The 26075-nt window shown below is 41.1% G+C and overlaps 1 protein-coding gene across 2 annotated transcripts in view; it reads left to right on the top strand.

Annotated features, from left to right (window-relative positions):
* The window catches only part of specc1la (sperm antigen with calponin homology and coiled-coil domains 1-like a), a 28039-nt gene extending 4388 nt beyond the window's left edge, over positions 1 to 23651 (top strand). For both annotated transcript variants that reach the window (XM_017414721.3, XM_017414722.3), the window contains exons 2-16: positions 2869 to 3031; positions 3116 to 3251; positions 4354 to 5981; positions 6206 to 6413; positions 7927 to 8000; positions 10759 to 10934; positions 11122 to 11285; positions 11539 to 11657; positions 12988 to 13078; positions 15698 to 15787; positions 15881 to 16040; positions 17600 to 17702; positions 20454 to 20570; positions 20662 to 20721; positions 21625 to 23651. In XM_017414721.3, coding sequence (XP_017270210.1) covers positions 2869 to 3031; positions 3116 to 3251; positions 4354 to 5981; positions 6206 to 6413; positions 7927 to 8000; positions 10759 to 10934; positions 11122 to 11285; positions 11539 to 11657; positions 12988 to 13078; positions 15698 to 15787; positions 15881 to 16040; positions 17600 to 17702; positions 20454 to 20570; positions 20662 to 20721; positions 21625 to 21714 — 3379 coding nt within the window. In that variant the 3' untranslated portion in view covers positions 21715 to 23651. The remainder of the gene's footprint in view (positions 1 to 2868; positions 3032 to 3115; positions 3252 to 4353; positions 5982 to 6205; positions 6414 to 7926; positions 8001 to 10758; positions 10935 to 11121; positions 11286 to 11538; positions 11658 to 12987; positions 13079 to 15697; positions 15788 to 15880; positions 16041 to 17599; positions 17703 to 20453; positions 20571 to 20661; positions 20722 to 21624) is intronic.
* Positions 23652 to 26075: the final 2424 nt, after the last annotated feature.

The raw sequence follows: 26075 nt of genomic DNA on the forward strand, positions 1-26075 counted from the left end.
GAGTGCAGGTGTTGATTGGAGTGAAACTGACTGGGGATCAGGCCTAAAGCTCCATTATATGTTTTTGAAAGCTGAAATCTGAGACCTCCTCCTCTGTTTAATGTTGGTTTCTCCTTTTTGACATAAATGGCTTCTTTTACCCCCCTCTCGAACCATCTGTCTTCTCGGTCCAAAATATGAACATGAACATATGAACATGTGCTTGAATTTTACACTGGGAAAAGCGTACAAACCCTGATTAAAGGTACTCCTTGCAAACTATAAAAATTAAACATAAAAAAGTTATCCTGAACTATATCACATGGTTCAGCTTGAGAGACTTTACCCCAGTAGTTTTTTTTATTGATATGCAGTTCTGAAATGCGGGTCCACGCTCAGTGTAAACAAAGCACTTGGCATAATTTGCCGGAAACCAAGTGGAAGCTTGAGTGAGGTGATTTGTCTACATGAGGCTGGTCGTACTCTGTAGAGATGAACGAACGTGGTGGAATCAGACAATCGTATGACATTGGAGAAGACATTCAGGTGGAAATATAAGATTTATAAGAAAAGAGAAATAACAAGTGAGACAGCTGTCAATAAATATCGAGGATCTTAACGGTGGAGCGCCATTAAGACAGAGATCAGCGTTCAAACAGACAGGACTTCTGGAAAACTCCTAGACAGGCATGTTTACCGTTTCAGCCCAACCTATCTTTTTATCTGCATACTTTACTCAGCTAGTCAGAGCACAAATACAAACCAGTCCATCACACCGTCTGACTCCTCCGTCCCAAACAGCCCCGGACGTCTCCATTGTTGATCTATTTTCAGTCACCTCATCTGTTTCCGTGGGTAAACAAACTCACATGGTAATTTTTCTTACAGATTTTTAATTTGAGGACACATTAACCATCGATATGAGAATAATATTGGGCTGATTTTGTTTTCTCAGTAAACCACCTGCTGTGTAATTCTACATACTAGGATCCATAAAGAGCTTGCAGCTCTTAATAAAATTGCACTTATCAGTTTATGACATGAACATTGTGGCGTTTAAGAGGCTTTTCAGCAGCATCTCACGAGTTGTCAAATTCTTCTCAATCAATAGCATTCTGTTCTTAAATGTCTTTGCAAATCTATAATGGGGATAATGTTCAGGAAAACATGTTTGTTTCCATATTGTGTTTTTAGCTAAAAAGCTAAAATTCAAAATAGATTTACTCACTGAACTGTTTAAAACTTTGTGGTCCTGTTGTAGTTTGACTGTCAGCCTCTGAGTTTTCTATTTAAAGTCTTGTGCTTGATTATATTTATGTCCTTATCTAAACAACCATGTTTTTTTTTGTTTGTTTTGTTTTGCTGAAGGGAAACAACTGAACATTTCCTCAGATAAAGATTGTATTTAGGTTTCCTGTTGCAATAAATCACTTCAGCTGTTTTTTTTTTACCTTAATACATCTCCCAATTCATCCAAGTTTGTGCTGAAATATTTTGTCTTGCTGTGCCCCAAATCAATTTTCTTGCCATCATGGCACAACTTGTTTTATAGGTTTTGCACAAGCTTCTTTTTAAAAACAAAAATACTCCAAGCCAAAATCAACATCTTGTTTGCTGCCAAATCATAAAAGGGTTTGTTGGGGAAATTGAAACTCCAGTATCCAGGTCTGCTGAGAGAATAATCTGTTACTAATTAAAGACACAGCCCGACAAAGCACCCTACAGAATCTGCTCAGATTCATTTGCTTTTAGGATTTTTTTTTTTTCTGGATTCTCTGGATTTTTAAAATGAAGCGATGATGATTGTGAGTGACTTGCCCTAAAACTCAAGGCACAGTGACTTGAAAAGCCTTGTTTGGTAACTCATTTTTTCTCCTCAGAAAACTTTTTTTTTTCTGCTTCAAGTTTCCTGTTTGATCTGTGAAGGAATTTAGTTTTCCTTATTTGGGTCTGCTGCAGATCACAGCAAAGAAAAAGAAAAAGAAAAAAAACTAAAAAGGTATTTTGTCTGCCTTTATTTTTTTAGTCTTCGGACTGAATTTTAAAGCTCACAGAGTTGGAACAGCAATAAAGTGTTTATTTGTGTCGTTGGATGTGTAAGTGTGAACTTAACCGATAGTCACAAACACACGAGAGCCATCTGGTGGAGGTTTTGGTTCATCTCTGGAATCTTTTAATTCTTTTTTTTTTTCTGAAATCACTTGTCAGCTGCTGAACGTTACTGCAATTAAGAAAGAAAATCAAAGATTTAGCACTCCTTGAAGGAATGCATATCACCCGCTGGCTTTAATGTGAGAGCTTTAAAGTATAATCATCTTATGTTGAGAAATCAGAATTGTATTCATTTTGATCAAACCTGCGTTATGTCTGAACTCATGCAATGTTCTGAGATGCAATGATTGGAGCATTGGTTTTGAATATTTCTCAGCCACAACCACACCAGGTTTGAGCATGATATCTGTGAAATTCATTGGATTATAGCCATCTTTGCATTTTCTAAGGTCAGTTAGCTGTGGTGGCCATGTTGAATTTCGGTGGCTCCAAAAGTTAATCAGCCGTAGATGTACATCCAGTTGTTACTTTCTGAGAGTTTCATTAAAATCTGTCCTGTAGTTCATGGGATATTTTCCTAACAGACCGCCAAACAAACACACACACACTCCACCTTTTGGTGGCTGGAGATAATTAATAATGTCACACTTACTGTACCTCCCAGACTTATGAATAACCAAGGCAGGTTTTTAAATGTGAGCAACTCCTTTACGTGGTCTCAGTACAAAGTGAAAGATTAGTCTCGTGGAAAGAATGCCCCTCTCATGGAAAACTGGAGCTATCACTCTCCACGCTGATGTGCGTTTCTTTTCTCCTCCTACCTTCCTTTGTCTACAGACCGAGCTGTAAATGTGTCTGCATCAGAGCGCTCACTATGAAGAAGTCGGTTCGGCCAGCGGCAAGTAAGGTCAGCGGAGATCGAGGGAAGTCGGAGGCTGCTGCCCCCGCTGGCACCGGAAAGTCTGCGGCCAAAAGTGTCGCCACTGCCCCTCTGTCCAAGGTGAAACTCGTCATTCGGCCAATCTGCCTGGATGTAGTTGAAACTATGCGTCTGTGTGTGACCGTGTTGCTTTTGGCCTTTCAGGTGAAAAGCAGTGATGATCTTTTAGCAGCTATGGCTGGAGGGAATCCTGCATCGAGTAGTACTGTCACTAAGACCAAGAAGACTGCTTCTGTTGGAAGTGCAGGCAACCTGGAAAACAAGCCAAAGACAGCATCAGGTATCTGACATTACATCAGTAAAATTAAAGGCTAGCAGCGTTAGACTAAGAACATCTCATGTTGAAAAAAGTGTTGTAGCTGTTTTGGTCAAACCTTGAAAACAACATTATCCACAGATATCCTGCTGAGAATGTGTGTTGTGGATGACCATCAGGTGCATCAAATTTTAGCTAAATGTCTGTAAAATTGACGGAGATATAGCCATTTTTGCTAATGTTATTTAGCTGTGGTAGCCATCTTCATTTGGAATGGCTCCAGTATCTCATAAGATATTTTGCTAACGTAAACAGAGTTGACGACAAGACTCCACTCTACTCGGCTTGCTTTGCGCGCGTTTCCACCGGCATTTTTTCGAGGCCGGTCCCTGCTTTTTTGGTCCCTGCTTTGGAGTAGGGCCAGCAGGCCGGCCCTGCTTTCGTGGGTGATGCGAGCTTAGCTCCTGTTCACTAATTAATCGTGGGTGTGACCAGATGCAAGCATAAAAAGCGAAGAAAATGGTAGCGAAGTAATAGGACTATAAACAACAGCGTTAGCTTACCCAGCAACATTTATGTCATCTGTCCCCCAGTTGAAGGCGCTGTAAAACCTGAAATCTCTAGCGAATAACAGCTGTTCTACTCCATGCAACAATCGTGGCATCCAGAGCATTTCTTCCACTGCCTCTCTTCCTGAAGTCTCAGGAGAATCCCCATAAGTTTAAAAAAACAGCAACAACACAGGGCCAACGTTGTCCATAACTCTTCCATTGTCTCCACAAATGACACCAAGTTTCGGTACCCCCGCACCGCACATCAAGTAGAACTTAAAGTATGTGTTGTTAATTAATCTCAGCTACAACCACACCAAATTTTAGCTCAATATCTGTAATATTGACTGAGTTGTAGTCATCTTTGTGTTTTCGAGGTTCAGTTGACTGTGGCAGCCATCTTGAATTGGGCTGGCTCCTAAAGTTCAGTCATAGATGTTCATCCAGTGATTACCATCTGAGAGTTTCATTAAAATAAGTCCAGTGACTCTTGATTTTTTTGTGGTAGGCGATAATAATGTGTTCAGTTAAGTTTTTGTAGTTCAAATTATACATTTACTATTCTCTTTATATAGGTTCTCTGTCCAAGCGTACGACATTAGCATCTTCCAAGGAACAAAACTCGTCTCGAGACCGTCTTCGATCATCAAGGACTTCAGCTGCTAAAAAGCAGCTGGTTTCAGGAACCGCAGGAGATGTGGCGTCAGGAAAACGCTCCCGGAATCAGATCCTGGCAGAGTCAGAGGGTCGGATGAGCAAGTCTAAATCGGATGGTCAGATCAGCGATAAGGTGGCTCTAGAAGCCAAAGTAAAAGACTTGCTCGGTTTGGCGAAAAGCAAAGATGTGGAGATCCTTCACCTTCGCAGCGAGCTGAGGGGCATGAGGGCCCAGCTTGGCCTCAGCGGTAAAGATGCGTCACCGCGGGAAGAAGTTGAAGAGGCTGAGAAGCCTCAGGTTTCAGCCATTACAGCAGCTGACGTGGAGTCCACCCTGATTCTCTTACAAGAACAGAACCAGGCCATCAGAGAGGAGCTCAACCTGCTCAAGAGCGAGAACCGCATGCTGAAAGACCGGCTCAACGCGCTGGGGTTCTCTCTGGAACAGAGGCTGGACGGCTCAGACAAGCTGTTCAGCTACGCATCCTTGAGTCCAGACCTGGCAACCAGCAGTGCTCACAGTGATGGTGGCTGCACAGGTACGCTGACGTCATCAGTGGAAGGCTCCGCCCCCGGCTCTTTAGAGGATCTGCTCACAGGACACCAGCATGGAGGCTCAGCAGACAACCTCGACAGTGAATCCAGTGAGGTCTACCAAGCTGTCACCTCCAGTGACGACGCTCTGGACGCCCCATCTGGAGCTTCCTCATCATCCGAGTCGGAGTGCGCTCCGAGCACAGAGCGCTCCAGGAGGGGCAGCAGCGGCAATGCCAGCGAGGTGTCAGTGGCCTGTCTGACAGAGCGCATCCACCAGATGGAGGAGAACCAGCACAGCACTTCTGAGGAGCTTCAGGCCACGTTACAGGAGTTGGCTGATCTGCAGCAAATCACGCAGGAGCTGAATGGAGAGAACGAGCGGCTTGGCGAGGAGAAGGTCATCCTCATGGACTCCTTGTGCCAGCAGAGTGACAAGCTGGAGCTTTACGGCCGACAGATCGAGTATCTGCGCTCCTTGCTGGATGAACATCATATATCCTATGTTCTGGAGGAGGATATCAAGAGTGGTCGTTATTTGGAGCTGGAGCAGCGCTACGCAGACCTGGCAGATAATGCCCGCTTTGAGAGAGAGCAGCTGCTGGGAGTGCAGCAGCACCTGTCCAACACACTGAAGATGGCCGAGCAGGACAACGCTGAGGCTCAGGAGATGATTGGAGCTCTGAAGGAGAGGAACCACCAGATGGAGCGCATCCTGGAGTCGGAGAGACAGGATCGAGCTGCCATGGGAGCAGTGCTGGAGGAGTACAAGGTGGCGGTGAGCAATGACCAGGCCGAGCTGAGCCGCTGCAGAGCCCAGCTGGACCAAGAGAGGCAGAGGGTGGCCGAGCTGTACTCTCTTCACACTGCGGGGGACAAAAATGACATCTGCCAGCTGCTGGAGGGGGTACGGCTGGGCAAAGAGGAGGCCGAAGCTAAAGCTACAAAGATGCAGGAGGAGCTAAAACAAGCGCATATAGAGCTCAACCAACTGCAGGAGACTTTCAGCAAGGTCTGGTAAAAGTTCAAAGTTGAAAGTAAAGTTTAGAATATGTCCTGAAATTAGAAGCTAAATTTAAATGTAGGATCTACATTAAATTAAGTTTATAGTGCGTAACAACAGAGCATAAATGTATGAATTTGTTCAGAAAATCATATAACACCACATTTGTCACCTAATTATCTGAAAGCTTGTAGATGATTTATTAAAGGACGCCTCTCGTCCTGTGTCTGCAGCTGAACAGGGAGTACAGAGACTTCCAGGAGCAGGCGCAGCAGCAGATGACCGAGCAGGAGCGGGCTCTGGAGAAGCAGCGCTTGGAGCTGCAGGAGAAGGACACGGAGATCGCAGACATGAAGGAAACCATCTTCGAGCTGGAAGACGAAGTCGAGCAGCATCGAGCTCTGAAACTCCACGACAACCTCATAATCTCCGACCTTGAGAGTGAGTGAGCTGGAAACACAAATTGTAACCCAAGTGCAACCTTGATGCAATCTCCAAACTTTAAATTATACATTTATACATCATGATTTTTTTTAGTACATTATTGAGTTAATTTTAAAAAGTGAACTAGTTTTTCTGTTGTCCAGGTTCTTTTTTTTTTTTAACACTTTTTAATCAATTTTTTAATCAGCAGTCAAGGGGCAGCACTTTGCTTGAACAATAAAATAGCCAGCTTAATCATCCTCTCATTATTCAAAATTAGAAATAAAACAAAATGTGCAATCTTCTTTTTAGGACCAAAAATAAACTCCAATCTGTGTACAGAACCTCAATAAATTAATAAGAGCTCCATGTTATAACAGCATTATTGGCTGTGATTAGTTTATTTTCCCAGTAGATCTTTGAAAAAGAGCAATAATACAGTTCAGTCTGTGCAAAAATAGCCCAAAGCATGAACAACGGGTATTTGGCAGAAACATTTGGATTCTTTATTAGTGAGGGTTGATGTCAACTTATCATTTTATTAGGGGCTTTGTGTTTTACTCCTTACTGATACGGTTTTTAAAGTGATCTTTTTCTGCTTGTTGTGAGCAAACAGCATAACTTCAGCCTGTTTATATGACTAATGTCTTGCTTAGGTTTGCTCACATTAAAATCAGTCTGTCCATTTGTCCCGGATTTAAGGTGGTACTTCCTCACATTTCTGCACACTGTTTTTTGATTTATGAACAGCCGGAGGCAGCTTAAGGTCGTATGTATCTCTCTGGGCTGCTACTAGATGGCGAGCAGCATTCAAGATGGTCTCCAGAATGTCTCGCAATGTTTGCAGTGGGTCTCAGTTTCCTTGTACGAGTCACAGAAGCTTATAGTCCTGTAACCTTTGAGCATGTTTAAAAACTTTGCGACCTCGTGGCTCGCTGGTTGTTTGGTCTCAAACACTCAGAGTTCAGTGACCTGCAACGAAAAATCTGCCTGTTTTGTCACAATTTTGAGTCGCCAACTAGTCTGAAACAGTCGCGGCCCTGTGAGATACCACCTTGAAGAATGGGGCTCGTCTTTGCAGCCGTAACATGGAACTGTTTTGGGAAAAGGCCGAGAGCTGAACATAAACAGTTGCCTCTTTACCACAATGAACCGAAGCAGTATAAACTAAAGCAGGTCCTCACCAGCACTGAGAAAGACTTGAAGATTGCAATTACATCAAGTCATTGCTGCTAAAGGCAACTAATTAACCATAACTAGTTGCTACATTTATTTATTTTACAAACTGCATCTCCATCTGGGTTTGGTGTTTGTTAAATAAATACTTAATGACTCGTGTTATTCACTGAATGTTGTGTTTATGTAATTTAAAAACCTAGTGAGGGACAGAGATTTTATCCTCATACGAACTAGTTTTTAACATTTCAAAAAGTGTACTAAATTCTTATGAAGACTTTATATGATTGATTCTGTTTTACTGTTGCCTTTTGGCAGCAAGCTGCAACCATTGTAATTTTCTGTTTCTTTTCAGATTCTGTGAAAAAGCTGCAAGATCAGAAGCATGACATGGAAAAAGAGATTAAAACTCTTCATCGCCGACTGAGGGTAAGCAAATGCTCAAACTGAAGACATTCAGTGTCTATCAAAACTCTCCCCAGTAAACCTCACTGGCAGCCGGTTGCCTCAGCCACATGTGGAGCGACACAAAGTGACTTGGAGTACAAAATGATTCACCCAGCAGGTTTTATTAATAGCAAAGGATTTAGTCTGAAATGTTTTCATAAAGCCATATTTCTTTTCTCTTTTGCAACAAGTGTGAGGTAAATTGCACTCCTTCAAAGCATATTTATGTAAAAATATCAGTGCAGAAAGAGATGGGCCTATTTGAGGCTGCCCAAACTTAGATTCAACTAACTATAGGTCAAATATGTGAGAAGATTGACTTCTGCATTTGCATTCGTGAGGTAAACACCAGTGATTCTCTGACCCTGTTCAGACCAGCTGTTCAGACCATTTGTCCTGTGTGAGTTTTTATACTTGTCATTAAAATGCACCCAAAAAGTCTCCTGTAGTCAGGACTCCAGTGTGAACTGTTTGTATTATCCAACATGGAGTCAGCTGGCAGCTGAGCGAGGGAGATTCCAGGAGGCTGGTTATGAGGAGCTCTGAGTAAGTTAACCTGAGGCCCAGTTTAAACAACGCTGTTTTTCAGGGAAACCGGAACATTTCTGTATCGCTTCGACTTTTTGTACACAACAACGGCAAGTGGATTCTCTGACACTGAAACCTTTTGAACCCAGGTCTCAGAGTGAAACTTTTCGAACTCTTTGAAATATCACATAAACTACGAATGGCTGCAGTCAGTAGCTGTTCTGCACAAATAGGTCAACAACAGTAGTAATGGCATTTAACAGAGTGCTGTTTGTGCTACTCAGCCTTTTCAACATGTAGCGGCAGCCCAACCTCATGGGAGTCCCAACGAACGTCCCTGTATTCGCCATTTTGGATGGAACTGCTTTCATGATTGAGAGACTGGTGTCCGTGTGCATGTCATAGCCAGCTAGTGACCTGGCATGGAAACTACAGTGGATTCTACATTCACAGCATTAACGTGTAAACGTGTAACTTTTTCCCAGTCAGCATTGGAAAATCTCAAATGTTTCCATGAGATCGGCTTTGTGTAAACAGGGCATAAGTCTGTCTCCATGGTAACACACTCTGAACTAAATCTGCCTACTGGAAAGTTTACTGAAAGAGATTCTTATAATCTTAAGGAGATGCTGCCTGTATTACTCCTTCACTGGATTTCTGTACTGTAGATTTGATACAGTACAGAAATTTGCTGTGACACCACCAAGTTTGCCTCCATTACAACTGACTGCATACTTGTATTCAGAAACATTTTAGGTGAATCAGGATATCGGGGCTCCATCGATAATGACTTTTTACTGCGCACATGCACATTCTTAATTCAAGGCTAAGAGTTGATTAACCTCGTTGTAATCAGCTGTTCTGGAACTGAAAACCCAGAGTTTCCCCTCTTGTTAAGTTGAGTTAACCCTCCTCGTGGAGTTTGTTGAACCTCCTTTCTGGAACAGAATATCAGTCGGGGTTCAAAAGTTTCAGGAGTAGGAGGCTATTTAGAAAAAAGCAGGGGGCTGACCATCCATTAAGAGAAGAACAGTGCTGAGTGCCAAATTAGAACATTTTACATTTAGAACATCAGAAATGAATTTTCATGGTATTTGGAACAAGTCTAGGAGAGTGTTTGGAGAGGCCAAAATCAGTTTTTAAGGACAATTTGTCAGAATGTTTGGCATTTTGGAAGGACTGGTAGAGTTTTCAGATAATCAGATGAAGAATTAATTTAGCCAAGACAAGGAACTATCTCCCAAAGCAGTAAATCTGAAGTAAGGAATCTTGTAAAATAGATTTGGATAAAAACTTATTGACTGGAGATTTGAAATCACTGGTCTTGGCCTTCTTTTTGGTTGGTAGAATCCAACAGTTCTTTTCTCTGACATTATACTGTCATCCACTGCCTGGAAAACGACACAGTGTCACGCTCCCAACATCGACCAATCAGAAGCCTCGGCAGATAAATGAGAACTCTTGTCCAATCAGTGGTGGTGTTACAACAATAGCAGCACCCAGAGGTTGACAAAAATAATCAAAAACAAACTCGGGGAAGAAGATTATCACCAATTATTGAGAATAAAATTACATTTTGCATCGCTATGCAGATCGGGGAAAACACAGGGACTCTTCTAGGCAAACATTTACTAAAGATTTTTGGTCAATCAGTGAAAAATATCCAGCGAAAACGCAGCTGAATTAAAGTTTTATACGCTAATTTTTGCCGGCTGCCGGCTACTTTAAAACCCCCTTTATCAGCAGATCTACTGATGTTTTCATAAAATGACATGAGAAAAGTTAAATGACTACAAATTAATTGATTAATAATGATACACAGCTCTATCAGTATCAGTTATTATTTTGAACAAGCCTCTGAAGAAAAGAAAAAAAACTACAAAACAAGCTCACAATAAACAGGAAATTTACAGGACTATCATGTAATTTATAGACTGTATGACTTATTGCCTCTTGTTCTATTACTTCACAAAACCTTTTGCTATGTTCTATTAAAACACCAGTTTTAAGGAGCAGCTAAGCTTCAAACATTTGGTGCTAAGGCCAATTTGGAGAACAAATCTGAAGCTTTGGAGCTTCCTTAAGGGCTGTTTTTATTTAGTGTTTCTGCAGGAACTCATGCAGAAATTCAACTAGTTCATCAAATCGATGACAACCCAACAATGATTAGAATAATGCTCAGCTACCTCTTTTTGTGTGTGATCGTGCGCAGGAGGAGTCAATGGAGTGGCGCCAGTTCCAGGCCGATCTGCAGACGGCTGTTGTCATCGCCAATGACATCAAGTCCGAAGCACAGGAAGAAATAGGAGATCTGCGACGCCGTCTGCAGGAAGCCCAGGAGAAGAATGAGAAGCTGAGCAAAGAGCTGGACGAGGTCAAGAGCCGCAAGTAAGACGTGTGGAAAATGTCCTCTGGTCACGTTGACCGGAAGATATCTTGTCCAAGGGTTTCTAAACAAACATGCAGGACGTTTATAAACACATATTTGTGATCGTGTATGCTAATCTTACAGTTATATATAGAAGCTGACTGCACAGAGAAGTCCTGAGTGTGTACCTGACCTGTGTGTTTTCAGGCAGGAAGAGGAAAGAGGCAGAGTGTACAACTACATGAATGCGGTGGAAAGGGACCTGGCAGCTCTCAGACAAGGGATGGGGCTGAGCCGGAGATCCTCCACCTCTTCAGAACCCTCCCCCACTGTGAAAACACTCATCAAGAGCTTCGACAGTGCCTCGCAAGGTACCACGGTCTAAAACATCATCAGTTTTTATTTATTGAATGAATTATTTGCTCCGTCTTTTAAAATTCAATATTTAATAATACAACATAATTTAGATGTTTTCTTATTTGTCGTTTCTTATTAGAAATCTATTTATACCTTGTTCCTTTGGCAGAGCAATCATTTTGGTTTCCATAATTTACAACAAAAGATTAGTTTTAGGTTCAGAATGGGTTTTTAGACAGCTTTATTTGCATCTGTTTTTTAATGTAGGTCCACCTCCCAACGGTGCCTCTGTGGCTCCAACAGCCTCAGCTCCCCCTTTACCTCGGACCCCCCTCAGCCCCAGCCCCATGAAGACTCCCCCAGCTGCTGCCGTTTCGCCCATACAGGTACTGGAAATAGGCCTTTTACTACTATGGTCATGTAGTCATAACTTTCTGTTGTGTTTTACTTTACGATACCACAAACAGTTTTTACAAAACACTGATTTTACCTTTTAATTTATTGTATTTGAGGTTATCAGATTTCTGCCTTGAATTTGGAAACTAGTTGTTGGCTTACCAAACACTAAAAAAACAACTTGGCATTTATGATGAGGAAAGAAAAAGGCTTAAATACACAATAATTCTTTCTCAAGACGTTTAGGTTCATTATTAATTAAACTCTAGCATATCACTCGCTGCCTTTCATCTCAGAGTTTTAGACTAAAAGCATCTTATGATGTAAAATGATGGAGTTGTCTTTTTGTCTCATGTAATAACTCTCAAAGTATGTGTTGTGTCGTGGAAAAAAATCAATTTCCAGGCACTGTTAGATGAAAACAGTCAAACAGGTTTATTTATGTATGGTGCACGACATTAAGAATTAACATCAGAGTCCCAGGCCCGAATGGGAAGCTCCGTATCAAAGCTCTACCTCCAGAGTCAAGGAGGAGACGGGAAGCAAGGTCAGTCTGGTTTCAGTGAAGAGTAACAGAGTCATTTGGTGAAAACTCATAGGCTGTGGCCATTTAGATAGAACATAGTCAGGTGTTATCTTATAAAAAAACCTACCCACCACAGTTGTTAATGACTCTCAGCTACTACCACATCCACTTTCAGTTTAATATCTGTTCAGCTGGCTGAGTTAGACACATTTTTATGTTGGCTAATGTGGATTACCTGCGGTGGCCAATTTGAATTGGGTTTGAATAAAAAGGTAATCAGTTGTAAATGTGCATCAAATTATTTCTGGAAGTTTTATTAAAATTTGTCCAGTGCTTCATGAGACATTTTGCGAACAAACAAGCAAACAGGCTTGACTCTGACAGTTAATGCTGAAAATATATTCTCCCTCCAAATCTTTATCAGCAAAGATGAAAAACTTTCTCTGAACTTAGTTTCAGTCGATCTGAAACACACCCAAACATGTCCGTGCCGCTGAACACCATCAGCCTATTTGAGTGTCTTTCTTAATGCTTTAGTTCTTGGAATCAAACAATATTAATTCTAAAGGACATATATTTGTATGTCCTGTTTAATTCCAGTCAAGAGAAACACTAAAACTAAAACATTCACTGTTAAAGACCCTCAGGGGCAGGGGGATATCAGCGTGCCGCTTGTTCGTAGATAAATATAAATTCCTAACTATCTATATTATTAAGAGAGCCATCATCCACACTGTCTGCTTCAGGCAACTATAGATGACTTTCTTTTTGTGTATTTCTATTTGCCGTTTCAGAGACACTCTGTGACTGGCTCCATCTCAGCCACCAAACCTCTCTCAGCCTTGAGTGACAAGAGGCCCAGCTACACAGATATAACCATGCCAGGTAAATATATTCTATGTCTTCTGTAATGATTTTTTAACACAAGTTTTTCTGCAAAATTTGTTTGTACATACAGTTGAAACCAGATGTTTACATACACTGTATAAATCAATCAATCAACTTTATTTCTATAGCACATTTTAAAAAAACAGGGCTAACCAAAGTGCTGTACAATAGATAAAAACAATAAGAAGGGGAGAAAAATAAAAATAAATAAATAAAAAGACATACACATTCAGGTTCATGGCAGGTATGTCTTAAGGTGCCAAGCAAGACAAGAATCATGGTGTGTTAAAAGCCAAAGAATAAAAGTGTGTTTTTAAAAGAGATTTAAAAACAGGAAGAGAGGAGCCCTGTCTGACACTCAGGGGTAAATTGTTCCAGAGCTTGGGAGCAGCAACAGCAAATGCTCTGTCGCCTCTGAGCTTCAGCCTAGTTTTAGTGACTGTCAGCAGTAACTGATCAGCTGATCTTAGGGATCGGGGCGGGCAGTAAGGCTGAAGCAGCTCAGATAGATATGGTGGGGCCAAGTTGTTCAAGCATTTAAAAACAAATAACAGGAGCTTAAAATTAGTTCTGTAGTGCACAGGGAGCCAATGAAGGGACGCCAAGATGGGAGTAATGTGCTCGCGCCTACGGGCCCGAGTTAACAAACAAGCAGCAGAGTTCTGAACAAGCTGCAGACGGGCTAGAGAGGTCTGGCTAATGCCTACAATACAGTGCATTACAATAATCAAGACGAGCTGTAATAAAAGCTATTTGTTTTTTATTGTCTCACATTAAATCAGACTAAAGCTTTCCTGTTTTAGGTCAGTTAGGATTCCCAAAATTATTTCTATTGGTTAAATGCATGAATAATGAAATATAACATATTTTGTTACTTTCTTGAAAGATGTGCATTCACATACACTAAGATTATTGTGCCATTAAACAGTTTGGGAAAGCCCAGACGATGACATCATGGCTCTGGAAGCTTCTGATTGGTTAGCTGATAACATTTGAGTTATTTGGAGGCACATCTCAAACACACTGCTTCTTTGTGTGACATCATGGAAAAAGTCAAAAAGAAATCGGCCAAGATATCAGGAAAAACACTGTCAACCTCCAAAACACTGGTTCATCCTTGGGTACATTTCCCAGATGCCTGAAGTTTCATCTGTTCAAACATTTATCCTCGAGTATAAACACCATGGGAATGTCCTGCTATCATACCGCTCAGGAAGGAGATGGGTTCGGTGCTCCTGAGATGAACCTGTTTTGGTGCAAAATGTGTGTAACAACGACAGAACAAGAGCTGAAGACCTTGTGAAGATGCTGCGGAAGCTAGTCAGAGAGTCATTATCTACAGAGAAATGAGTCCTGTATTAACATGAGCTGAAAGGCCTCTCAGAGAGGAAGGAGACATTACTCTGAAAACAATATGAAAAAGACAGATTACAGTTTAAGACCTTAATTTTGGAGAAATGTCCTGTGGTCTGATGAAACTAAAGTTGAACTGTTTGACCACAATGACTATCGGTACATTTGGAGGAAAAAAGTGGATTCTTGCAAGCCTGAGGACATCATCCCAACTGTGAAGTACAGAGGTGGCAGCATCATGATGTGGGGAAGTTTTGCTGCATCTCAAGACAGCAGTCAGGAAGTTAAAGCTTGAACACAATTGGGTCTTTAAATGGACAATGACCCTCCAGCGTGTTGCCGAATTAGTTACAAAGTGGCTGAAGGACAAAAAGTCAGTGTTGTCCTTAAGCTGGACCTGGTCTCAGTCCCATAGAGAATTTGTGGGCAGAGCTGAAAATATGTGTGAGCATGGAGGCCTACAACCCTGACTCAGGTTCACCTTTTCTGTCAAGAGGAACGGGACAAAATTCCAGCAAACTATTGTGGAAGGAAACCCAAAACATTTGATCCAAGTCTTACAGTTTAAAGGCAATGATACCAAATACTAAGAAAATGTGTGAAAAATTTGTGACTTTGAAGAAAATAATAAAAAATTCTCTCTATTTTTCGGCCATTTAACAGCAAAAATATTTTTGGGAATCCTAACAGACCTAAAACAGGAAAGCTTTAGTCTGATTTAATGTCAGACGGTGGGAAAAATACGGTTCTCGTTTTATACAGTGTATGTAAACATCTGGTCTCAGCTGCATGTCATCTTTTATTTGTCGAACACTTGTTGAACAAATAAAATTGAACAAATTCAAGATCTTTCATAACTCTGTGCCTACTGTTCGGTCTCTGTCATAAAAATAAACTGAATGGATGGTTTCCTTTCTCATGTCATAAAGGGACTGTGCTTCCAAAGGCCGGAGTTGGGAGTTTGCATGTTTCTTGATTGTTTAGAGAGCGAAATGAGGAAGCTACAGTTCCCTTGGTTTATTCTCAACTATAATGAGTTCAAGTGTTTTATGTGAACGTGCAGTCTTGGCCATAGCGTGCAGTGATGTTTACTTTTCTATAATTTATTGTTTTCTTGGTGTGTGAATCAGCCTTCTGTATTGGTATTCCCTGAACTCGCAGAGACAGGAATGTGGCTCTTTACTGACCTCTGTTACATCAGTTTTTCACCGGAAATCCGTCATAAAGTCTCTTGCACAGTAACGAAATGTGCTGTACCCACAGCCGAGCACCTTCTCAGGGGAACCTCTTCAAGCCGGCCCCCTCCTGTCCTCCAGAGGGTCTCCAACATTGACTCCACTAAAGCAATTTCAGGTCAGCAGTTTGTTGCAACTAGTTTAAATTTGTTGTGCTCCAGTCGAGCTAAAACAAAGCGGAGTCTGTAACTCACTCCTCTGTCACGAACAGTGTCACGCAGAAGCAGTGAGGAGATTAAGAGGGACATGTCGGCTACAGACGGAGCCTCCTCAACCTCCCTGATGGCTATGAGTGCAGCTTCCTCTCCACTCTCCTTATCCTCTTCCTCCCCCACTGCCTCCATCACCCCCACAACCCGCAGTCGTCTAAGGTACTGCAAAGACACACTATCCATCCATCAGTTAATTTCCATGTTTGTTTGATTTGATATACAGCTACCCCTTATTAGCTTTTGGACTTGATTATATGAAGTCAAGATGGCTCTAATCCAGTCAGTTTTATAGATATTATTCTAAAATTTGGTGTGTTAGCAGAGTCATTCGCAACACATTTAAGGAATGCTAGGCCTTTAATGGTTTTCATCTGTGAGGCATCACCTTCTCATACTGTAGAAGCAGTCGATCTGATGGTAATAAATTCAACCAACTTCCTGAATAACTACAACTTCAGTTCCAAAGAAGTTGGGACGTTGTGTAAAATGTAAATAAAAACAGAAATGCAATGATCTGCAAATGTCATAAACTCATATTCACTATGAAACATAGTAAACGTATCAAATGTTTAAACTAAGAAAATTAACCTGTTTTTTTTGTTTTGTTTTAAAGTAATTTTGAATTTCATGGCAGCATGGTCTGGGTCCATGTTTCCCTCTGTGAAGCCTCTCCTCTTCTTTTAACATCAGTCTATAAACAAATAAGATCTGAGGAGAGCAGCTGCATTTTTTTTTGTTTCATGATGCCTCAAAACTTTTCTATTATTAAGAGGTCTGGACTGCAGGCAGGTCAGTTCAGCAGCTGGACTTGTCTACTATGAAGCCATGTTGTTGGAATGAAGGCAGATAATGGTTTAATATTGTCTTACTAAAATATTCAAGGTCTTCCCTGAAAAAGACATTGTCTGGATGTATGTATATGGTATGTGTAAGCTGCCCATGCAGTAGGCACTAATGGACCCCCATACCATCAGAGAGGCAGGCTTTGGAACTGTGCACTGATAACAGGCTGTATGGTTCTTCTCTTCTTTAGGATGGAGGACGTGGCATCCGTGGTTTCCAAAAAGAATTTCAAATTTTGATTCTTCTGACCACAGAACAGTTTTCCTCTTTCCTTCATTTTAAATTATTTCTGGTTCAGAGAAGACAGCAGAGTTTCTGGATGGTGTTCAGATATCTCTTCTTTGCCTGATAGAGCTTTAAGCATTTGTGGCTCAGTGAACTGCGCTTACAGACAATGATCTGTGGAAGTGTTCCTGAGTTTATGCAGTGATGTCCAGAACAGAATCAGACCTGTTTTTAATGCAGTGAAGATCACAGACATCTAATACTGACTCTCAGTCTTGATGACATTATGAGCTGTAGATGATAGGATGTTCAAAGTGTCCTTAATTTTCTGTTGAGGAATATTAATCTGAAATTGTTCCCTGTTTTAAAACAGTTTTTCACAGTCTGGTGAACCTCTGCCCATCTTTACTTCTAAAAGATTCAGCCTCTAAAATGCTCTTTTTATACTCAGTCATCTGAGTAAAAATATGGGTTTATGAGATTTCTAGTCATTCTGTTTTTATTTACATTTTATACAACATCCCTACTGTTTCAGAATTGTGGTAGTAAGTGTACTAGTTTCTCTTAGGTTGTTTGCCTTTGGGACATAGTAAATCTTTTGAAATGCTGCTACTGTGTTTGTTTATGTTTCCTCTGTGTTTCTGTCTCAGAGAGGAAAGAAAGGACCCACTGTCGGCACTGGCAAGGGAATATGGAGGCTCCAAGAGAAATGCTTTACTGAAGTGGTGCCAAAAGAAGACTGAGGGCTATCCGGTAAGAGCCCAGGCTTAATTGAATGTGTTTTTACTGCAAATTCTTTAAATTGTCTGAACAGAAAATGATAAACTGCTAAACTAAGGGCTTAATACCCAAATTTCACACACGTCTATTCGCAAATGAATTATTTACAATAAATATTGTTTCAAGTGTTTTATGTCTGTAGAAAAAGCTGCAGAAAGCAGGACTTAAAAAGGACAACACCCTAAGTTATTGATTTTATTATTTTTAAAGAAGTGATGTGCGTAGCAGTCTCTTTAGTTGTGCCTGAAGCTGCATGAGTTGCGTCGCTGTTGGCCCCACTTCCTCTGAAGCTGTCATTGGTCTGCTTGCATCGTGAGTCATGCAGGCAGCAGGTTGTAACAAATGATGAGTCAAAGAGTAAATACTGTTTTCGTAATATTTACGACTGTTTATCTCTCTGTAACTCACATACCACCCACTCATCGTTTCCTGTGTCACTTTTCAACAGAACAACTTCTGCAAGAAATTAGCTTTCTGATTCTGACTTCCTTTTTTTTTTAATAGCTTGAGATTTTAATAACAGAGTTTATTGGCATTTACCATGTAGGATACTTGAAATGTAGTTGCAAAACATAGATCTTTTAGTTTTAGGCTAAAGTACCCAATAGTTACATGATAATAGATTAGATTAGGGAGATTAAACAATATTTTAGATCGCTAGATGATGTCTTTTATGGATGTTTTTTGTTTTTTTTGCTAATGTTATTTACAGCAAAAATAAATATATTTCACTTTTCCTGCCCTGCTGCCTGTGTTCATTATAGCTGATTTTGCAGCAAGGGTCATATTTTATATTTACACTGGTTCCGTCACTTCCTCGTCGTTAGAGTTCTGGGTGTTGAGAATCTCCAAACCAATACGCTGTCACTATATCTGTTTGTCAAGAGCAAATTTCACTGAATCACAAAATGATCTCATGATCAGGTCCACGTACCTCTAACACACCTTGCAGTAGGCTCCTCGTCTTTTCGGCACCTCTTCAGGTGCTCCTCCACTGCACAGTCAGACTTCAGGTTGTAATTTTCACCATCAGCTCAACCAGAGGTAGGCAACCCTGGTCCTAGAGTGCCACTATCCTGCATGTTTTACTTGTTTCCCTGCTCCAACACACCTGATTCAGTGGTTAAATTACCTCTTCATGTTCTGCAGAAGCCTGTTAATCACCCATTGATTCAAATCAGGTGTGTTGGAGCAGAGAGACAAGTAAAACATGCAGGATAGTGGCTCTCCAGGACCAAGGTTGCCTACTCCTGTGCTAAACTAACCACATCCATTGAACTGCCCTGTCCTGTGGGAAGCTGATGAATAAAACACCCATTGTAGTTTTGGGTCGGTTTACACAATTCATTGCACCAAACGGAACCATTTCACCCCCACACTGTCTGTATTTGCTATTCACTGACTTGTTGGCGTTCCTGTGTTTGGCACAGGATACGTCACACTTCCGAGTGATCATGGAAAACACCAAAGAGACCCCAGTAATTTTTTCCGTCCTTTATTATTAATTCTAAATTAGTGTGAATTTTTGAAAATGCAAGGTCTCTTAAAGCAAACACCTTTTGACTTTTTTTTTTTTTTAATTTATGTTAGATTCAAAACACTTTTCATTTCACCTTTAAAGTTTTCTCTAGGACGTTTGCAACATTAAACAAAAACACAAAGCTCTCTGAATATGAGGGAAACTGTAGTTCAGATCTGAACATGTAGCTGCATGGAACATCAGTGATTGTTTGCAGGAAGCTGCGGTTCGTCCATTTTCAAGGTCAGAGGACAGTTGGACGAGATGCCAGATGTGATATGGATGAGTTACTTTGTCATGATGTCAAGTTGCTGTTTCTGTGCCTGAATCTTTTCACACAGTTCCACTGCTGCAGAATTTAGTGTGACAATAAAGTGTTGTAGTAAAGATAAAATGTTGTGCCCTCTTATTTCTGATCAGGCTGAGTGTAGCGTAGTTGATTCTGCGTTGTCTTGTGGGAATACCAGGGACACAATGGCTGATTTGACGGCACTTTTAATACTCCTGCATTGAAATAACAGAAAATAATGGTTGAAACAGGCTTTCTCATCAGAGTGTTCCACAGCCCCTGTTTAATCATTACCAACACTATTTTCAGCACATGGACATAGCAGTTTCATTGGCAATGTTTCATGTAGCATGAGAGCTGCTAAATGTCCACTAAAACAGTCTTACTATTTTTTAACAACACTTAACTGCTCCAGAACACAGCATTTTCCATAACAGTAATTTAACTATCCTTACTGTGCTTAAAATGCACTTATTAAACACACAAAAAACCACTTCATACCTTATTCCACGGAATCCAAAAGAAAAGAGACCGTCTGATAGCGTGGGAAAACAATTCACCCACAATAAAGGTATGATCCATTCAACGTTTTTGTTTAAACACCAAATTAAAACACAAAATAACAATCTATGAACATAATATGCTCAGTGACAAAAATAATAATTCACAGCTACAGTCATGACAACACATTAAATGAAAATAAAATCATAAACCGGAAGTTACCCGCTATTTTGCAATGGATCTGTCGTCTTTTCAAAATAAAAGCTGTCGGTTCTCATAATTTCCTACCAAAATAAACTTCTTGTTTTACAATCTAGTGTAATAACATCACACTGCTACATGAGGAATTGGTTTTCCAGTGATTTTGTGTATTTAGCTGCAAGTCTTAAACTGCTCACCTTCTGTGCCTTCTCAGAACATTGACATCACCAACTTCAGCAGCAGCTGGAACGACGGCCTCGCCTTCTGCGCTCTGCTGCACACCTACCTGCCTGCACACATCCCCTACCAGGAGCTCACTGGCCAGGACAAGGCAAGAAGGGTTCCGAGCAAAGCCACAAAGCTCAGCTAGCATTATAATTGTTCCGTTAAGTGTCGCTTTAACGCTCGTCTTTTATCCTCAGAGGAGAAACTTCACCTTGGCGTTCCAGGCTGCAGAGAGCGTCGGCATCAAATGTACCTTGGTAAGCTCTCTAGCAATTTGAAGTAGCTTATTTTTAGCTGCAGAGGGGGGGCCAACATCGTATTAAACCCTACTGATTAAGAACGGGACGTCACTCAAGTTCATGTGTGTGAAGAGAGACGAGCGAATACCTTTGGCAATATAGTGTAGCTGCAAAAACTCGAGCTTTATTCTGACCAAAGCACGCTTGATTTTCACAAAAAATTTTAAGCATCTTAATAAAAAGTATCTATACATCAAATATCAGCTAATTTAATACATCAGGACATGTTTATGTAGAAAGTGCCTCTTAGTGGTGATGCAAAATCTCAATCTTTTGACTTAATAAAAGAGGTAAAAACTAAAAATTTACTGACAAGCAATAATTCTAACCACTGATTATAGTAGCACATTCATTAAACATTTGCTAGAGTTTCATGATAAAGAAATAATGTCTGTGTGACGAGTTACAGCTTTTCAGTGTTCGGTGTAAAATCATGGACATTAAGTGATACCAAGCTTGATGAAATAAAGTATTTTTCAAGTTGTTTTTTTTATGACATTATTTTGAAATGAACCTTGTGAAAATTATATTATACCAGTCCCACGTTTCTGTTGTTGTTCTGTGGGTAGGAAGCGGAATAGTTTGTTGTAGACAACAGGATCAACATACAAATAAACATTGTTCCAGTTTCCATTTATTTTTGTGTTACTCTGTGTTAAATTCGGTGGCCCACCCACTTTCAGCCAGGCCCACCTCGAAGCTCATTTCTGGCTGTGCCACAGATTCTAACACTTGGTTGGGTGAAAGCCCGGTCAGCTCCCAGAAACAGTCTGTTGCTTTGGCGTTCTGATCTAAGTCGTCCCTGTGAGACGGCAATCTGAAGTTTTAAAGTCCTCACCGTTCTGTCTCCTTTTGTTTCAGGACATCAACGAGATGGTGCGCACCGAGAGGCCGGACTGGCAGAGCGTCATGACGTATGTCACAGCCATCTACAAGTACTTCGAGACCTGACTCCGGGCCTCACTGTCCCCCCCGCGACTCGCCCCGCGGCACAATCAGAGCCACATCGACCTTGTTGGAGCTCCCAGCAAACCCCTCCACGGTCAACTGTTATACCTCACCGACAACCCTTCCCCCGTCGCCATCTTCACAGCAACGCCCAGCCGCTCCACGCATCTTAGTTAGCAACAGACCTGCGCCTCTCCCCGCTGAGGCTCGTCAGGATGTTTTTTTTTTCCTGTTGTGAACCAGTAAGCCATGAGGAGCGAAGCTAATGTTCAGGAAAATGCTGTGGATCATATTTGCCCTCAGTCTGAAGATGCTGCATAAGAAAGGAACCAAGTCTGAGTGCCTTCTTTCTGGTTTCTGTCTTACATTTCTCCACGGTTCATCCAGTTTTCAGGATGTTTCTGTATGTGAAGGGGAAACTCAGTCCAATCTGACTTTAATCAGGTGTTTTTGGAAGAGAAAGTTTCAAAATTGTCAATATATATATCTATATTTAAAAAAAAAGAAAAGCCAAACATTAGTAGTGCTGGAAGTGCCCAGTCACTCTAAAAGAAGCGTCCTTTTTTTGCACCAAGTCTTCCAGATGTTACAGGATGATCCAGATGCCTGTCTTTCCAAGGATAAAGTGCCTGTGTGAGTTCGGATGCAGGAAACCAGGAAAATGAGCTCCATGACCACAGTTTGTGAAGCTGGGGATTCGACAAGTTGCCAAATATGCTTCGGAGACTTTTGGCTTTATTGTAACGGGAAAAAAAAAAAGAAAATTGATGCTTTTCAAGCACAAAAGCGTGCTCCAACTTTATTTTGTTAAGCGCCACTAACACACTCTTTGTCATTAACTGTTTTTGTTTCAATGCTCAGTAATGCGTGTGGAAAGCTCTGAAGGACTTTAATTGACACCTGTCTGCATTTGGCGTTCGCCATCTTGCACTCCTTTCTTTTGGCACATATAGAGCTCGCGGCGTCGCTTCATCGTAACCCAGATCTGAAGGAGCGGAGTGCAGTTTTCAGTTCATGTGTTAACGATCTCAGGTGGCGTTATCAGAAACATCTCACCCACAGATCTCAGTCAGGAAGTCACACAGCAGTTTCAAGAAACCAGCAGTCAGAGACCCAGATACACTTTTCTAGGGCACTGATGCTTGAAGAACAGCAGTCGTTTGACATTTTGGATAATGCGTTCAATCTTTTTTTTTAATTTTTCCTAGAAAAACGGGACTTTCAGCCCAATTTGTGTTCTTAATGTGAAGCCGGAACCAGCGCAGATTCGTTTAGCACAAATGCTGAAAGCCTGACTCGGTCCAAAAGACATAAAAATCTGCATACCAGCACCTCAAATAATGAAGAACACATTGTGTTGTTTTTGCATGAAGACTTTATTTAGAAAGTCTTGGCCAGGAGTTCCAGCATCATGGCTGCTTTCGGAACGATTAGATGACACGTTAATGAGTGAGTTTTTCTGCAGTAGATTTGCTTTTCTGCCTTGGTCTTCAGTAGGGTTAAAGGTAAAAGTGGTATCTCAAAGTCAGTGACTGCTGCTGACTAGCTGGCCCCTCAGGCTTGACTCACAATTGTGAGAAAAATGGGGAGGTTTTCCGTTGCAGCCTCACTGAATCCTGAGCGTTTGCAACCAAGTGACCAGTGGGCCATGTGGCCACGTTTTGAGCATCACTGCTCATTTTTTTTTTGCGTCCTCGGTTTATTATGCACATTATCTCATTGCTCTCCTCTGCCCAAATTGTACGCACCCTGGCAGCTGCCTCCACATATATGATTTGAAGAATATTTATGATAAAGTGGGATATGTTCTTGGTCAGACGCCCATCACAAATTGAACTATTTAGAGATAAAATTAGTCCCATTGTTTGTTTGTTTTTTTTTTTGTTTTTTTTCCTTTTGTCTTTTGAACACATTCAGAATTCCAGCGACAAGGCAGCACAGACAACAGGAGAAAAAACAGAGAGCCCCGCGATCATTTCGGGACATTCTGGAGACGCCCCTCGTGTCCCCCAGTGAGATGCCACCTTCAGCTTCACGTTCATGACGGAGACACGAGTGCGCAGTGTCGATCGTCTCCTGTGTCAAACGGGCATTTCCCAAATGTCAAACACCTGCAGACTTCCCAAAGCCTATGATATTTTATTTCTTGTAAACAACAAAACAAGCGAGCGGGTAGCCCATCCTGCCAGGGATTTGTTTGAACTCTGTGTCCTTGCTGGGTCAGACCAGTCATTTTTGCTCCTCGTGCGATTAATCCTTATTAGAGATGTTGTGCGGCACAGATTGCCATTTAATGAGTCTGGAAACCAGTCTGCACCATTACTGTCATGCTGTCCAACTGCTGCGTGTGTTTATTGTGCCTCAGTACCAAGGTCTCTGTATTTATTTGCATACTTTCTGTGAAGTAACAGCTTTATTGGTCCTCTTAAGTTTCTATGAATTAATTGCACACCCAGTAAGTAGCTGCACTGAGATAAGCTCCTTTTTTTTCTTTTTTCTTTTGTACACCACACTAATTTCTTGCCTTAAGAGTCCAGTCGACGCTTCTGCTACTGAAAATGTGACATTTTGAACTCAGCTCCCCCCTCACCACCACCACCGGGGCTCGTGTCGCAGCGTGGAAATATTTTCTCAATCTCCTCCTCGTTTGTGCCTCATGAGGAACACTAACAGTGGTGGTGATGAGTCCGGCTGACCGAGATCTTTGTCCCGTTTTGGTCAGGATCCAGCTGGTGTCAGTGTTTATGTCTGTCTGTCGTTATGGCGTGGTGGTGATTTTTTTTTATTTTTTGTTTTTTAAAGCGAGCACAAGAACTAAAACCAAGATGGAGCGAGGTGTTTGATGGAAACAATCGGCTTCTTCGTCTGGACGGGTTCTGTTGTTGACGGTCAGGTGAATCCCGCCGCTGGGCCTCGTGTTTTACACCTCCTGACAGGAAGCCTCCTCGAAGCCGAACGAGCTTCGATCACACTTTAGTAATGATTTACGAGCTCCAGCTTTCTGATGAGAGATCCAGACAGCAGGAGGAATCTCCTCGGGATGCAGACGCGGTGGTTTATGTTGTGTTGAGATCTTAGATTATGCCTGCAGAGCAAATTGCCTTTTGGGTAAATGTGAACAACCCTTTGTGTCCTTATAGAGTCCATTTTATCCCACTACATTTATCTTTTTTTTTTTTTTTTTTTGATTACTTGAAAATACTCTGAGGGTTCCAACTAAAACTGCTTCAGTTTGCCTTTTTGTTTGTTTGTTTCCGTGTTGCCTTTTATTTTTACCAAGTTACTTTTTGCAGTTTGATTTTCATCAGTGTGGATTTTTGTTCATTTTTTGTTTTGTTTTTTATCACGTGTTGCTGAAGCAGCTCCTTATCAAAAGAAGTGGTGAATGATTGTGACTGAGTTGGTTTGTGTGAGTTTAAAAGGCACTAAGCTACAGTATTAAGGGCACACTATAATGATAATCATTTGTAAGAAATACATTTTGTGGTGGTGTTATGTTGCATTAATTTTGTTTTCTTACAATACCTGTAGTCATAAAAGCTCCATGAACAAAACCTCTTGTCGTCATCTTTGTGTTGCAAAGTTTCAAAAAATGTTATTTCAGGTCGTAGATCACTGAGTCGTGAGGAAAAAGGAAGTCCGCCCTCTGTCAGTCCTAGAGTTTTACTTCTCAAGTATAAAAAGAATAATCTGGTTTTTATCAGGTTCTAAAATTATTCAGATCTAACCTCAAGTGAACAAAAACAACAGCTACCACCGTGTTCTTATTTAATAAACAAAACTTGTTTTAATTGCAGGAAAAAAGAGTCTCTCTAAAAATAAAGGATGCACAGCTTAGGTTTGTAAGAACTTCTGGAACAATGTCCTTTTAGACAGATGAGACCAAAGTAATGTTTACCCAGAAAGCACCATGACTGGAGAAAACCAAACCCAGCGTATCAGCACAAACACCTCAAACCAGCTGTCAGCACGGGTTGACCCCAGGATATAAAACCTAAATTATGGTGTTAGCTGAGTGATCAACGATCAATCTATAAGCCATAACATATCATAAAATGTAACATAGGGACAACAAACACTGCTAACCTAAAGGTAATCACTGCAATGCCATGAAGACCAGTTAAAAAAACAAAAACAGATTCACAAAGTCAGAAATAAAATCCACACAATTAATTTTTTTCACCGGTGAACATGTCCTTAAATTAAAATGCTGGAATGGTCCAGTCAGAGTCCAGACCTTTACCTGACTGAAATGCTGTGGTGGGACCTTTAGAGAGCTGAGCAGAAACAAATGTCTGCAAACCTCAATAAACTGAAACAATGTAAAGAAGAGTGGGCCACAATTCCTCCACAACCATGTGAGA

This window comes from Kryptolebias marmoratus, linkage group LG1 (genome assembly GCF_001649575.2).
Source record: "Kryptolebias marmoratus isolate JLee-2015 linkage group LG1, ASM164957v2, whole genome shotgun sequence".
Taxonomy (NCBI): Eukaryota; Metazoa; Chordata; class Actinopteri; order Cyprinodontiformes; family Rivulidae; genus Kryptolebias; species Kryptolebias marmoratus.